This window comes from Dendrobates tinctorius, unplaced genomic scaffold (assembly GCF_039654945.1).
Source record: "Dendrobates tinctorius isolate UK_male_01 unplaced genomic scaffold, ASM3965494v1 ptg000075l, whole genome shotgun sequence".
Taxonomy (NCBI): Eukaryota; Metazoa; Chordata; class Amphibia; order Anura; family Dendrobatidae; genus Dendrobates; species Dendrobates tinctorius.
In genome coordinates, this window is record NW_027361743.1 from 54,610,685 (window position 1) to 54,626,461 (window position 15,777).

Sequence of the window (15,777 nt, forward strand, 5' to 3'; positions counted from 1 at the left end):
GTTAGCATCCGTTTCCGTCAAAAAAACGGAAACGGATCCGTTTGGCGGACACAAAAACGGAAGTGTGAAACAGGCGGTCTCGGGCAGAGAATCAATGATGTTGAATGCTTTGGTGACCTTGTCAGCTGAGACCGATGATTGGCTGCAGTGGTCAGTAATCGGAGGAATACCATAAGTATACATTGTATTAGACTTAATAGAATCCTTTGTTGCAGATCCTTAACTGGTTTGTACAGATTTCTCTGGGATTGAAACACATCCATGATCGCAAAGTGCTCCACCGCGATATTAAAGCGCAGGTATAAGTCATATGGAATTATTCCGTTTTTGTTACTGCTAGGGATCTGGATGACGCTATCCTTGCATCATTTTACTTTAACTTGCAGAATATCTTTCTCACTAATAATGGAACATTGGCCAAGCTGGGAGACTTCGGCATAGCCAGGATGCTGAACAGGTAAGAGCGCCCGTACACATTAGGGGAGGCTGGTCGGGCTTATATGTGTGTGGCGGGTGGCGCAGAATGCCGTGTGAAGCCATGCTCACGCTAAGCAGCATCTCATCTGTCGCAGCCGATTGTATTTTGCACCAATATATTTAAAACCTTTCAAGATTAAAAGTATTCTACAGTTTTGCTTGTACAGCTCCTATGTTCACCTACTTCTCTTTCTGGATTCAGATTGAATACAGTTTTAGGCAGCCATATTTACTCCCAATAGTCCTCTATTTCTTGCTAACCTACATTACTTATAGACGGCTTTATAGTGGATAAAATATCACGAAACATCACCTGCACCTTTACTACGTATCATGGGTGCCTTGATTTTCAGGGAATCTGTCAACAGGCCTAAGCTATGTAATCTGGAGACAGCATGAGGTAGGGGTTAAAATACAGAATTCAACGATGTGTCACTTATCAGGATGTGTGCTGTTTACTAACAGTGAAAGTTTTATCACTAGGACATTATCATTGCTCTGACTAGCTGCCTCATGAGCACGAATCTGACTCCGCCACCTCTTGTGATAAGCAGCTCACTGTGTATAGCTGTGCGCACAGAGAGCCCAGTGTGGGCGGGGGCAGCTTTCTCAGCTCTGCTACATCTAAAATCTCTGTGTCAAAATCACTGCACCCAGTAAACTAAGTGATACATCGTTGGATTCAGGGTCTCTTTGTCTACACTATGCTGCTCTCAGGTGAGGATGCAAAAAACTGCTGACAGTTTTGTTTTAAGAGGATTATGCTTACAGAGATGGCTGTCAATCAGTTATTAGTACCGCCCACTTGACTCCTAAGCCCAGAATAAGCAGGAATTTCCAAGAATTAGATACAAGTTATACTTTTCTTACAAATCTACAGTACACATCAGTATCATGTTGCATATAAATTACATAGCATTTTGAGCTGTACAATGTCTCTTTAACAGATATTGTCATCATTGGAATATTCATAAATGGATACAATTATTAAAGAAACGTATCAGATATAAATTCAGAATTTGTGGTAATTAATAAATAAAAATTACTAAAAAAAAAAAGTGTTTCAAATTTGTGGACTATGGGGGCGATTCAGCAAAATGTTGCCACTTTTGGGGTTTGTTTCTTACGCCGCTAATAAGAGGAGACAAATGTATTAAGTTGTGTGCGGATCTTAGTTAATGCGACACATCTTATTCCTTCCTACTCCTCATGAAGACGGCGTATGAGTCGGGCACATTGTTTTGTGATCTCTTTCTTCCTGTTTCCCCCAAAGCACAATGGAGCTGGCACGGACGTGCGTCGGGACGCCGTACTACCTCTCTCCAGAAATCTGTGAAAGCCGACCCTATAACAACAAAACGTGAGTTCCTGTTTCGAAGTCTCTGGGTGAGATTTAGGGTATGTTCAGACATTGCGTTTTTGTCGTGCTCTTCACTTGATAAAGAAATGCAGCATTTTACTATAACAGCAAAGTGAAAGAAACGGTGGAAATCTCGTGCATTTTTTCCCTTGCAGATCTGCAGCATGTCTATTCTCTCTGCGCTTTTGCAGCATTTTTCACCCTTTCAAATGATTGTGATAAAAAGAAAAATGTATAAAAAAAGGCAAAAAAAAATGGGCATTTTAAGCAGCGGTTTTTGTACCAAGAGATGTGTTTTTGGGGCAGACATTTTGGCTGCAAATACTGAACGTGTGCACGTACCCTTACTGAGGTCGCTTCAAGACGTCCGTATAAATCGGACCCCAATGCACCGACTGGCCGTGCGTCCCCCGACCCGAGCGTGACAGCCCTATAGACCTATATAAAGCTGTCACTCCCAGGTCAGGAGACCCCCGGACAGTTCATGCATTGTGGTCCAATCTCAGACCGATTTATACAGACATCTGAATACACCCAAAGAAAAAAGTTAAGTGCGCCTACTGCAAAATATTATTAGTTCCACACATTTTGCGCTCACCTCTTTAGTTTTGATAATTGTCAAGAGAAAGTGCCGGTAGTTGTAAAATGAGACAAATGTTTATTTAAACCGTATTAAGGAGCAAATCTCAGGACTCGTTTTCTTCCCATTTTTCTATTTCAGGGATATCTGGTCTCTCGGATGTGTGCTCTATGAGCTTTGTACCCTCAAACACCCGGTGAGTAACAATTTTACTGTGCTAGCATTGAATTGGACAAAAGTAAAGTAACAAAGGATAAAGAAAAGAACACGAAAAACTTTACTGAAAGAAAACAATCTAATAATATAGCAGACCTACGGTGTATCCTGTTGTATCCGTCTCCTGCAATTCCTTTCTCTATGGCATGCAGGGTGCAATGTGCTACATTAAAGGATCTAGAAAAAAAACTCAAAATGTAAAGCGTTGGCCTCTTTCACACTTCAGTTTTTTGCATCAGTTATAATCCGCCAAAAAGGCAGACAAGCGGATCCGTTCTCAACTGATGTGAACGGATGGCACAGGATCCGTTTTCAGAGGGATCCTGAAAATGAAGAAATTTAAAGGACTCACTGGCGAGAGAGAGAGAGAGAGAGAATATTTTTTTTTGTCTGGCACCCAGAAAGAATTTCGGGTTATGAGTGTCTGGAGGATCCGCCAGAGGAAAAAACGTTACAAGTTCCGTTTTGAAATCTTTGAGGATGGTGACGGACAGCAACTTTTGGCGGATCCTCACAAAAAACGGATGCAACGGACAGCAATCCGCCATTAATGCAAGTCAATGGGAAAAAAACGGATCCTCAAAAAAAATTGAGGATCCGTTTTTTTTTCAAAACCTGGCGGATTGTGACTGATTGTAAAAAACGGAAGTGTGAAAGAGGCCTAAGACCTCATTCACACATCACTTTATTTCACGCATGACGAAACACTGACCGAGTTTCATCAGCGATTTCAGTAAGTTTCAGCAGAGATTTGTCCGAGTTTCATCACTTTTTCTCATACATGAGTAAAAATAAAAAGTTTCTCCACCCTCTCTTAATTGTCAGTCCATGAAAATCGGACTGAACACGGATGTCATCAGAGTGCAGTCCAATTAATGTCACAGACCCGAAAACTTGTAATTCCATTTTGATCCGACACTCGCATCAAAATCGAACATGCCTCTGTGATTGTGCGCCGACCGCCAGGTCCTAATACCAGAAACTAAAACCAGAAAAAAAAAACAGCACTTGGTTCCTATCTGTACCTACAAGTCCTATCCGTGAAAAAGACGGGTAGCACTCGTATGCAAAAAACTGAAGTCTGAATGATCCTGTTGAGTGACAGTTGTCACTGTTTGTCTGTGCTTCACAGTATATTGCTGGCTGCAGAATGAGTCAACTGAGAATCTGTTAGTGAGCTGGTTCCCTCTCATTTGTTTTAAGTTCAGGTCCACTGTGGTTATATATTGGGTATGAGCAGCTAAAAAAAGCAAATAAAAGAGTTACAAACTTTCCTGTAAGAGCAATCTCACAGATGGGTTCTCGGTTAACTCATTCTGCAGCCGGTAGAACTTGTGCAGGACTCCCCTTCACAGAGGAACTGCATCCTTGGGGAGTGCATGATTCGGAATGTGATGTAAATGACCCAATTTTTGTATTCTTTTTAGTTTGAAGCTAGTAACTTAAAACAACTGGTGTTGAGAATCTGCCGTGGTCGGTATGAGCCGCTTTCTTCAAAGTATTCATATGATCTGCGGACATTAATCTCTCAGCTCTTTAAAATATCCCCACGAGACCGACCATCGGTCACCTCCATACTGAAGAAGCCTTTTCTAGAAAAGCGTATACGCGATTTTTTGAGTCCAAAGGTAGGTAATGTTTCATCTGGCTTAGAGGGATATTCCAGTTTTGGCCAATAAAGCTCATTCATTGTGGTGTTTTATTAAAAGTTCTCATTAAAAGGTCTTACATTTTTCAGGATCTTTGCTTATGGTCATTGCTTTTGAACCTCCGTTATTAAAAATCTGTCCTGTCGTGTGACGATCACACAGGTGCATGGCCCGTTACAGTGACAGGTTACTAGTCAGAGCAGCGTCTTGTAATGACCCGTGCTCCTGTGTCTCCATCACATGATCTGGGTGGATTTTCATATTCTGGAAGTAAACAATGAAGGCTCCTAGTCAACAAGTAGGCCACGTTCACACCTTCAATATTTGATTTTAAGTCAGTATTTGTAAGCCAAAACCAGGAGTGGAACAATCAGAGGAAAAGTATAATAGAAACACGTCACCACTTCTGTATTTCTCACCCACTCCTCATTTTGGCTTACAAATACTGATGTAAAATACTGACCAAATATTGATAATGTGACCAGGGCCGGTTTTAGGCAAAGTTTAAAATGGGACCCAAATGCTAACATATTGCACATCACACAGAAGCATTTCGGTTGTAGTTACATGCGCTGAGTTCAGGACACTAAATGAGTGTGATCGACAATATTGAAGTCGTTCAACACTTGTTTCCCGGCCTCTTTCCACCGTCTAAGAAAGAATGATGGGGACAGAACGATCACTAACAGATCGCCATATAGTATCATGTTATCAGCAGCACATCTACAGTTTACACTCCATAGTCCTCCATAAAATATAATGTGCCCCATGGTCCTCCATAAAATATAATGTGCCCCATAGTCCTCCATATAGTATAATACACTCCTCAGTCCTCCATATAGTATAATACACTCCTCATAGTGCTCCATATAGTATAATACACCACCAGTCATCCATGTAGTACAATTCACTTCCCATAGTATATTGCACCCCATAGTTCTTCATATAGTATAATGTATTCCCCATAGTCCTTGATACAGTATAATGCAGCCCACATATAGTATAATGCAGCCACCCCATAAAGCATAATGTAGCCACCCCACAGAGTATAATGCAGCCACCCTTATATAGTATAATGTAGCACCTCCATAGAATATATGGCAGCCCCCTCATAGAGTATAATGCAGCCCTCCATAGAATATAATGCAGCCCCTTATATAGTATAATGTAGCCCCTCCATAGAATACAATGTAGCCCTCCTCATATAGTATAATGCAGCCCCAATAGAATATAATGTAGCCACCTCATAAAGTATAATGAAGCCCCCATACAATATAATCTAGCCCCCATAAAATACAGTGTAGCCTCCTCATATAATATAATGTAGCCCCCTCATAGAGTATGATGCAATCACTCCTGATAGAATATAATAAATATAATAAAGCCCCCCCATAGAATATAATCTAGCCCCAAATAGAATATAATACAGCCCACCTCCCCATAGAATATAAAGTAGCCCCCCCATATTATATAACATAGCCTCCCCCCATAGAATATAATGTATAATGTACCCCCCATGATATATAGCACAGCCCTACATGGTATATAGCACAGCCCCACATGGTATATAGCACAGCACCACATGGTATATAGTACAGAACCATATGGTATATAGCACAGCCCCACATGGTATATAGCACAGCCCCACATGGTAAATGGCACAGCACCACATGGTATATAGTATAGCACCATATGGTACATAGAACAGCACCATACAGCATATAACACCCCCCCAGCATGGCCCCACAGTCCAGTACTCACTGTTACATTAAAAAAAACAACACACTCCTCACCTCTCCTCGTGCCCGTGCTGCTCCTGGCTCAGCCTGCACTGCCTGGTACACAGTGAGTGCGCGATGACGTCATTGCGCACCCGCTGTGTCAGAGGCAGAGCTGGGAATGATGGGAGAGGGAGCGTCAGCCGCTGATATAGTTCAGTGCAGCGGCGGGGAGAGTCGGCGCAGGCGGCAGGCGGGTCCCCCTGCTTCACGGGCCCCTTAGCGGCTGTGTGATGTGCCACCAGCTGGGGGCCCCTGGGGGAGCGGGGGACCTAGGTAGCTGCCTGGTCTGCCTGCAGCCAACGCCGGCCCTAAGTGTGACAGAGGCAAAATGTTTTCTGAAAGTATTCACAAGGTTGGCACACACTGTTGTTGGTATGTTGGCCCATTCCTCCATGCAGATCTCCTCTAGAGCAGTGATGTTTTGGGCCTGTCGCTGCGCAACACGGACTTTCAAATCCCTCCAAAGGTTTTCTATGGGGTTTAGATCTGGAGACTGGCTAGGCCACTCCAGGACCTTCATATGCTTCTTACGAAGCCACTCCTTCGTTGCCCTGGCGGTGTGCTTGGGATCATTATCATGCTGAAAGACCCAGCCACGTTGATTGATTTAATAGATACAGACTATCAATAAATATAGAAATACAAAAATAGATACACTGCAGATACATGTTACAAGACCAACATACCATGTGGAAGAGAAATAGCATACAATATAGAACTTCCGACGTATGTTTTGCCCTTGGCTTTCTCTACTCCACTTCACTCCTTGAGAAAGCCAAGGGTGAAACGTACGTCAGAGTTCTGGGGCCCCTATATTTTATGCTATTTTTCTTATATAATTGATGTAATGAGAATATAGCCTTGAGCCCCCTTATTTATACATTTAATTCAAACGTTTGTCATGTACTTTCTTATATTCCTTCTGTGTATTGCGCCCCACAATTTTACATATTTTTAATTGTATGTACCATGACTATTTTTCTGATAGGAAATATAATATTTCCTATGAGGGGCTGTACAAGAATAAAAAAAAAATAAGATTACTGCACTTTCTACCAAAAACAGCACCACATCCATGTACTTGTTATGGGTGGGATTCCAGCTTAGTCCATTACTTTCAGTAAGGGCTCGTGCAGAGGACCATATTTTCAGTCCGACAAACATCTGATTGCACTCGGCCCAGTATTATTCTATGAGGCCGTGTACATGTGCATCTTGCCTCTGACTGAGTCTGTCCAAGGAAAAGATCTCCGCATTCATGATTTGCATCCGTAAATTGAATCGCACTCCGAGTGTGGTTACAGTGTGATTTGCATAACAGGACAGGCTTTCTCGAATCAGAGAAAATGTTTTCGTGTGACCCTAGTCTTAAGCTAAGGGAAGAGTCAGACGGCCATATAACTCGGACAGGGATCAGAATGCAAAGCTCGGACTGGCATATGGCTCTCCCAACCCGAGCGTGACAGCTGCATAAAATTACATGCTGTCACACACGAGTCGGGAGAGCCGCCGTCCAGTCCGAGCATTGTGTAACATGTAATACCAGACTGAACCTGTAGACAGGTGTGGCGCTGTTTCTATGAAAGCAGCAATGCTTTTCTAATCCTGTACTATCCCCTTAGGTTTTGCCTCTAGGTAGTTTTCTATGATTTCCAGATAATGTACGTGATGGTAACACTTTAATAATTATAATCCGGCTTCCATGGAACATAATATACATAAGTCCCCAAACTGTTTTAATGGTTAAAAGAACAAAGGATGGAACAGAAAGAAGGAAAGACCTTTGTAGTATTATTATTATTATTATTATTATTATTATTATTATTATGATTATTATTATTATTACTATGTTTTTTTGGGAAAAGGGTTTGATTGATTGATCTTGATGTTTCCAACTTATGGTTTTCTGGTTCCTAGTTAATAGAAGAGGAATTTAGCCATACTGTGCTACACCGAAGGAAACCTTCCCCCAAGAGACAAGCACATGGGCCAGTAACACCTAAGCCAGCACCAGGTAATGGTACACAGGTCTATAAGGAATAGGAAAAATATGGCTGCTTTAGTTCAGGCACAGCACCATGCTTGTCCATAGGCTCATCACTGCTGACAACCAATCGATTCGTAGTTCTCTGGACCAGCGTCCAGGCCGGTGGTGCTTGGTGGCTAGATGGGACGCCTGCGAATCTCTTACAATCCGGCCTCACCAGAGGTGATTGATTAGCTAGGAATAGTGAGACATCATCTGTGCTTCATGTTACACAGTGCTAAACACAGCTGGCACCTGTCTGTAACATGCGTGACCTGAGCTAGCGCCGATTGATGGTGTTTAACCATTTAAACGGTGCTGCCAATCACGGACCACAGCATTCAAATGGCTCATTTGTCGGTGCGCACACATTAGCTCCCAGCGCCCCCTCCACTATGCAATCACAAGGAGTCGGTGAATTGGTTTGGCAGCCACCTGAAGACCCCTACTGCTGCCATCTTGGTTCTCCAGGGAGGTCCAGCCTTGCCTGGTGCTGATAGGAGTACATCAGTTACACACTATATACTGTAGTAATGCAGTATATAGTATGGGCGCTTAAAGGACAGCAAGTTCAACTCCCCTAGAGGGAATAAAAAATAAGGTCAGGCTTAAGTTGTAAAAAAAAATATAAGAAAAAAAACTTATAAATCAACCCCTTCTCCCTGTTCAAAAATAAAGAAATGAAAAAAATTTAAAGAGTGAAAATAATTATTATTGTCGTATTCTTAAAATCCAATCTATACAAATGTAAAATTATGTAAATCATGCAGTAAATGTCATAAAATAAACTAGAAACGCCTTAATTGCTGTTTTTCAGTCACTCGCCCTCTTCCAAAAAAAAATTGAATAAAAAGCAATCAAAACCCCATATTTACCCCAAATGATATCAGTAAAAACGTCAACTCACGGTGCAAAAAAAAAGTCCTTAAACAGTCCAAGATTCTGAAAAATAATAACATTTACGATCTGCAAAAAGAGAGTTACAAAAATAATATTTTTTTACAAATTTCCGATTTTTTTTTTTCAGAATCTTATTACTAGGTCAGTTTTACTATATAGTAAACATGGTAAATAAATAATAATATAAAAAACTATTGAAAAATTGCACTTTTTTTTGCAATTTCAGTGCACTTAGAATTTTTTTCCCGCTTTCCAGTGCATCACATAATAAAATAAATGGAATAGTTGAAAAGTACAACTCATCCCTCAAGAAACAAGCCCTCAAAAGGGTATATTGATGGAAAATTAAAAAAGTTATGGCTCTTGAATGAAGGGGGGTAAAAAACAAAAAGGAAAAAATGGAAAATGGCCATGAAGTGAAGGGGTTAAGAGGTTTCCCTTCTCTTTGCCATATTTTCTACTATTGATAAAGTCCCATTATAAGACAGAATGATTGAGAATGTTTGCAAGAATCTATAATTTTCTTATTTTAATTTTCATGAAGCGCCAAGAAATGAAAAGAACAAAGAATTTCATCCTGCAAGACATAAAGTAGTGACTCCACCATGCCGTGCCGAATATCCTCACAAGAATGAATGGAAGCCTCCATCACGTCTTCAGCACCATAATCCTGTCAAGGTGGTTAGTGGGATTAGAAACGCTGCTTTTCTATTTAAGGAGCATATTCTAGGAAAATAGACAAAAATAATCATCAGGTAGGAACAAAATCGGTTCTCTCAGGACAATCCTGTCAAGGAAACAGCCAGGGGGTCACGCAGATCCACCCACTGTTATTTTTTCTTCACGGGAATGCAACTCCGCTGCCTCCAATTGTCAGACCAATTACGCAATTGTCTGACGAGTGATGTACAAGACTGTTATGACTGAGTCACCGTAGGAGGCAGACACAAAAATAGAAGCTATGTCCAGAAAACCAGAGAAGTTGGCAACTATCAGATTGCAGACCCCTGAACCTATCAACACAACTAGCAGTAGCCGTGGGGGGTTCCTACGATGCCCTAGACCCCTCGATCACAGCCGGAGCGCTAAATAGCCTAAAGACAGAAAAGGAAATCTAAACTGCCCCAGAGCAGACCCCAAAGTAAAAACCCTATCAAAGACATAAGCCAACAAGCTGATATGAAAAAGACCCTGAAGCAGCTAGGCTTCAAAAACTAAATCAGCACTCAGGTATTTTCAGAAGACAGAGCTAAAGGAATTCAGCACACCCCAGCAGGGAATGGCAGAAATCCAGAAAAACAAAGCAAAACAAAGTCTAAGCACAAATGCAAAAGGCCGATCAGAAAACTTAGCTTTAGAGGAGCAGGAATTCAGACTGGTCTCCAAGGATCCCACAGAGAAATCACCCGCAGGGCAGAAGGGTGTCGGCAGCCTTATATCCAGTCAGTAACTCCACTCAGCCAGTCATCATCATCAGACTCAGGTGTTTGATAATCAGGCTCACTACCTTTCTTTACCAGAAGAGGGAGTTCCTCGGGCCTCAGTAGTGAAGGGGAAAATGAACTCACAACACAAGACCATGGCTGCTTCCATTACTAGGCCAGTCATTGGGAAACGATGATCGTATGGTATATACACCTCCGATTCTAATGCCTGGAATATATGTGTATATCCTGTTCTGATCATTGCCAGCCCTAGATAACAAAAGAACCTATCTCTGCCACCACAAGTCGTTTCTACAGGTCAATTGGACACCTGTTACAGGTATTATACACAGTATGATGGGCCCATGTGGCGCCCCTGAGGGTTCAGTCACCACAGAGGTACTGCACCTCCTCCTGAAGTGTAGTATCCCACTCCTCAGGTAAGATGGTAACACCTGACCAAACTCCAGCACCTACATCCAGCACAGACACCTTAGAACAGCAGAGCACCCTTTATGGCAGCTGCTTTGGTTCATGAAGGGTGCTGGGTGGTGGGCGGAGCTTAGATTGCACTAAGAGGGGAAAGCTGACAGGAAGTTAGGTCAGAGAATCTCCAGAGAGGGGAGAATGACAGAAGATCCCTGGAGGGGGATGGAGAAAGGACGTGTTAGCAGCAGCCTCCTGTGAGCTGGAGCTGTTGGCAAGGAAAGAGAGAAAAGGAAAGATCAGTTGTTCAGAAGGAAGACAGATAAGAACGGAACGTGAGGAGAGAGACTGGGGACTAGGGCTAGAGCAGAGCCCTTCTCTAAGTTTAAGCGCCAAAGGCCGGGCGCCGGTATCCAAGGCTGTGTGATACTAATGATCCTACAGCAGAAACCGGAGGAATAGAAGTTGTGATCATTTTCCCACCTAAGACTCGACGACACAGCAGCAAAGTGTGTGAGCCGGGACGTGATTGTAAGGAGTCCCTAAAGTAGGCTACAGCTGCCTGTCATGCAAGTGGAGTTCTAAGTAACAGCAAGAAAGAGGAACTTGAGTGTAATTCAGAACTACAAGTACTTCAGATTAGCGCTAGTAAGGAGACGTTCAGAAAATGCATATTTGGAAGGGAGTGCTGGAAGGGTGCATTCCATCTTCCTGGGAGTTGGCTGAGCCCCTCACCTGAAGACCACGGCACTGAAGCGGGCACCTGTGTGTGCCAGAAACGTGAGTAAAGCATTGGAACTGCATTCAGCTGTGTCATTGCCTTCTTCCTGGGCCAACCTACTCAGCACTGCTACATCTATGTGCCTAACACTACACCATCTACCTCAACACCTTCTATCACTGCCCTGGGACTACAGCTCTGCTTGTGGAGAGCTATTCCATCTTTACTGCACTGCACCATATGTCCCACAGGAATCTGCACTGCAGCACTGGTCCCCCTTCTGACCAGATACCATAGGTGTCGTCACAAACTATCTACCTATAAACTTTACTCAGCTTCATTCCACCTATTTTACATGGACACCCAGGGCCACGGACCGGGTCACTGCCACCGCGACACATTCTCTTTAAGAGACCGGCCCCGTACCGAGTAAGTGTGAAGTCAAACCACCTCCATTCACCCTGGCGGTGATCCACCCACAGCTCCCATATATACAGTATGATGTCCCCCTGTGCACAGTATAATAGGCTAACCGCTCCCTTATACACAGAAAAATGCCCCAACAGCTATACACAGTATAGTAGGCCCACAGCTCCCCTATACACAGTATGATGGGCCCACAGCTCCCTTAGGCCTGTTTCACACTTCAGTTTTTTCTAGTCAGTTAAAATCCGGCAAAATGGCGGAAAGCGGATCTGTTGTTAACTGAAGTTAACGGATGCCAGCGGACCGTTTTTTTGACGAGAGAGAGAGAATTTTTACTATACGGCAGAAATGATTTCAGGGTTAAATTTCCGGCTGAGATCTTTCCTTCGGGCATGCGCAGTACAAAAATGTGGATCCTTCAGCCAAAAAAAAACGTTACAAGCTCCGTCCGGGCATGTCGGCGGACGCAAAAAAATTGGCGGATCCGCAAAAAAACGGATCCGATGGATGGCCATCCATCAAGATCCGCCAGTAATGCAAGTCTATGGGAAAAAAAACGGATCCACCACACAAAATGGCGGATGCGTTTTTTTAGGAAAACGACGGATCTTGACTGATGGAAAAAACTGAAGTGTGAAACAGGCCTTAGACACAGTATGGTAGGCCCATAGCTCCCCTATACACAGTATGATGGGCCCATAGCTCCTATAAATACAATATAATGTCCCCCACAGTTCCCCTGTAAACAGTATAATAGGCTAACCGCTAACTTATACACAGTAAAATGCCCCAACAGCTATACACAGTATGGTAGGCCCACAGCTCCCCTATACACAGTATGATGGGCCCACAGTTCCCTTATACACAGTATGATGGGCCCACAGCTCCCATACATACAGTATGATGTCCCCCACATTTCCCCTGTTATACAGTATAATGGGCCAACGGCTCCCCACAGCTATACACAGTATGGTAGGCCCACAGCTCCCCTATACACAGTATGGTAGGCCCACAGCTCCCCTATACACAGTATGGTAGGTCCATAGCTCCCATACATACAGCATGATGTCCAGCAGAGTTCCCCTATACATATAATGATGTCCCCACTGCTTCCCCAAAACACAGTATAATAGTTAATAGCGTTCTGACACTGTGCGGCGCCCGTACTGGGAGTCCCACTGCCAGGAGGAAATTAACTTTATTCATCCCAGCAGCCTGACCCTGACTGACAGCCGGCTCAGAACCCTCTACCACCCGGGAGCTTTGCTACTGGTGCCGTTGTAACGGGGTCCAGGGTGTAGGTCGTGGCGAGGGGCTTTCTCTTCCACACCCTGACGCTCCGCTACTGTAAAATCAGAATGTCCATTGTGTGATGTACTGTGTGTGTGCGCGGTGCTTCACCCACCTGTGGGCAAGCGTTCGTCTCCTCAGAAGACAGGGTTCCTTTTCTTCTCGCACACACACAAACATTGTCAGAGTCTATATTCATTTTTTGCAAAACTTTATTTAACTCTTTCAACCTTGCAGCAGTTACAGTCCAATATTTTCCAAATGACACAGAATCCTCCTGCTCTAGACTCTCCCTAATACTGTCTTCTGGCACAAGATCTGTTTCCCAGGTACCCAGTACCACAGCTATCTGAGATAATGGTCTCGCTTCTTCCAGGGGCTCCCCATTCCTGTTCCATTCAGGAACGTCTCGGGAGTTGCCCAAAAGCCTCGCCATTGGTTCCCTCAGGCTGCCCAGTCCCACTTGTTCCCTGAAGACAGTTTCCATTAACTTCTTCAACTTGAGCCTCCTCTCCACTGTGTCTCCCACTCTGGACTCTGCTTCTCCTCTCTTCAGCAACTCACTTACTCTTTCTAGAACAATCCAGTTACCTCAAAACTAGCTCCTTCCACTAGCTAGCTTCCTATTGGGTTAAACATTTAACTATTACTATTCTGGCTAAAACTAGTTAACTATCTTATCTTGCATCTAAATCTACATCCCTGCCTCTATAGTGCCCCCCACTGCACTATACTTCACGTAACCTCAGACTATGCTAAACATTAGGCCTAACTATGTTGTTAACTGTCCCTACCACAATGCAGGTATATAAACATTACATCACATGTAAATGTATACTATATATGACATGTACACAATAGTAAAACATCCACAGCGTACCCGGTTTGATCCAGCAGATATCGAGGAGCAGGGGCGAAATCAGCCACCTGCACACTTCTATAAACAATAATGCTTCTTAAGTACCCACTTGACATTTAATAATGTCCCTTGAGTCCCCCCATGTACAGTAATAATGGCCCCAGCATCTCTGATGTCAGCAGGCGGTCATTTGACGACTCTTTCGGCTTCTCTCAATAGGCGCTCCCTGTTATGATTTGGCAGTCTGCTTATTATTAAATTATTAAAGCACCACTCCAGCAAGATTTTTTTTTCTCACAGTTGGAGTGGTGCTTTAAGCACAAGTCCCCTTCCCCGGTCATATACTCATCTTCTGGCATATTCACCGTTTTTTGTCACCGCTCCAGTCCCACAGCTCAATCTTGTGAGCGCAGCTTCTGATTGGTCAGAAGATAAAAGCTACATCACAAGCTCTCAATGTAAGTCTATGAGAGCCAGAATGAGGTCAGAATGGGGCCCTCATAGACTCACATTGGTTAATGATCTCCGCACCGCTCCATGAAACACTGCAGCTGCGGACAGGTCACATACTGCAGGAGACGAAGCGGTGTGGTGGCGAAAACTGATGAAAATGCCAGACGGTGAGTATCAGACAGTAGGTCTAGGATTTTAAGTGCCACTCCAGCGGTGAAATTAAAAAAAAAATGCTGGAGTGGTGCTTTAAATGTGATGTAGCTCATGGTTCCTATATGGAGGCTTCTTATATTAATACTCGTAAAAGACCCAGCTGGTAAGTATAAAAAACCACCTACCTCCCTATCCCAGACAGCAACTATTACATGTGATGGAGTGCATATAATCTCATAACAAAACAGTATAATAATCAGCCCTCCAGTGCCCTGTAACACCTCCCCCACAATACCCTCATCTTCTCACATTCAACCCCCTCCAGTGCCCTGTCCCCCTCCCCCACTTCAGGCCCCACGGTACCCCCATCCTCTCACATTCAACCCAGGTGGGCCCACTTTTACCTGGATCTGCGTTATGACCAAAAGCTCCCTGCTATTGTCTTTCATATAGGTGACAAGCACTGTGTGCTCCACGTCTGGGATCACCGGCATTGCCAGCTTGTGGGTGATGGCTTGTGGGCCAAAATTAGTATGGGCAAATTGAGTTTGTTTTATGGTTCCGGGCAGTAGAATTTCACCTGGACAGCCAGGGGTGCTGTAACATTCAGCTAGAGACCAGACGGATCAGGATACATTTTTGCCTAGTAATGTAAATTGCTTTGACGCGTATCTGAAGTTATATTGTCCAAGCTTGGTTAAGCCATGACCTTAGAAAATAAATTGATTTGTATTTTCTTTGTGTTGCTAATTTTATCAGGCTCCTGGTCAAAATGTGGGACAAAGGATAGAAGAGAAGGTATCACCTGGAAGGATTCATGGACAATATGAACATTATTATGCCAGACTCAATAACATGCAGCAAAGACCCAATCAGTATCCACCTCACTATGGGCAACAAGCAAACCAAAGAGTTGATTCTCCGCGGCAGTGGTAAGTAATCGCCCCAGTAAAAATAGAAGGGGAATCGGTATTACCTTTTCTAACTTTTAGACCCAATGCAGGGGCAGACATACCATTGGTGCAACCTGTGCAGC

General features: G+C 43.5%; 1 protein-coding gene across 7 annotated transcripts in view; it reads left to right on the forward strand.

Moving 5' to 3' along the window:
• Window positions 1-15,777, forward strand: part of NEK5 (NIMA related kinase 5) — a 171,644-nt gene that overhangs the window by 112,323 nt on the left and 43,544 nt on the right. For all 7 annotated transcript variants that reach the window (XM_073583298.1, XM_073583297.1, XM_073583295.1 and 4 more), the window contains 8 exons: window positions 216-299; window positions 387-457; window positions 1,751-1,837; window positions 2,559-2,613; window positions 4,061-4,261; window positions 7,981-8,077; window positions 9,534-9,667; window positions 15,501-15,673. In XM_073583298.1, coding sequence (XP_073439399.1) covers window positions 216-299; window positions 387-457; window positions 1,751-1,837; window positions 2,559-2,613; window positions 4,061-4,261; window positions 7,981-8,077; window positions 9,534-9,667; window positions 15,501-15,673 — 902 coding nt within the window. The remainder of the gene's footprint in view (window positions 1-215; window positions 300-386; window positions 458-1,750; window positions 1,838-2,558; window positions 2,614-4,060; window positions 4,262-7,980; window positions 8,078-9,533; window positions 9,668-15,500; window positions 15,674-15,777) is intronic.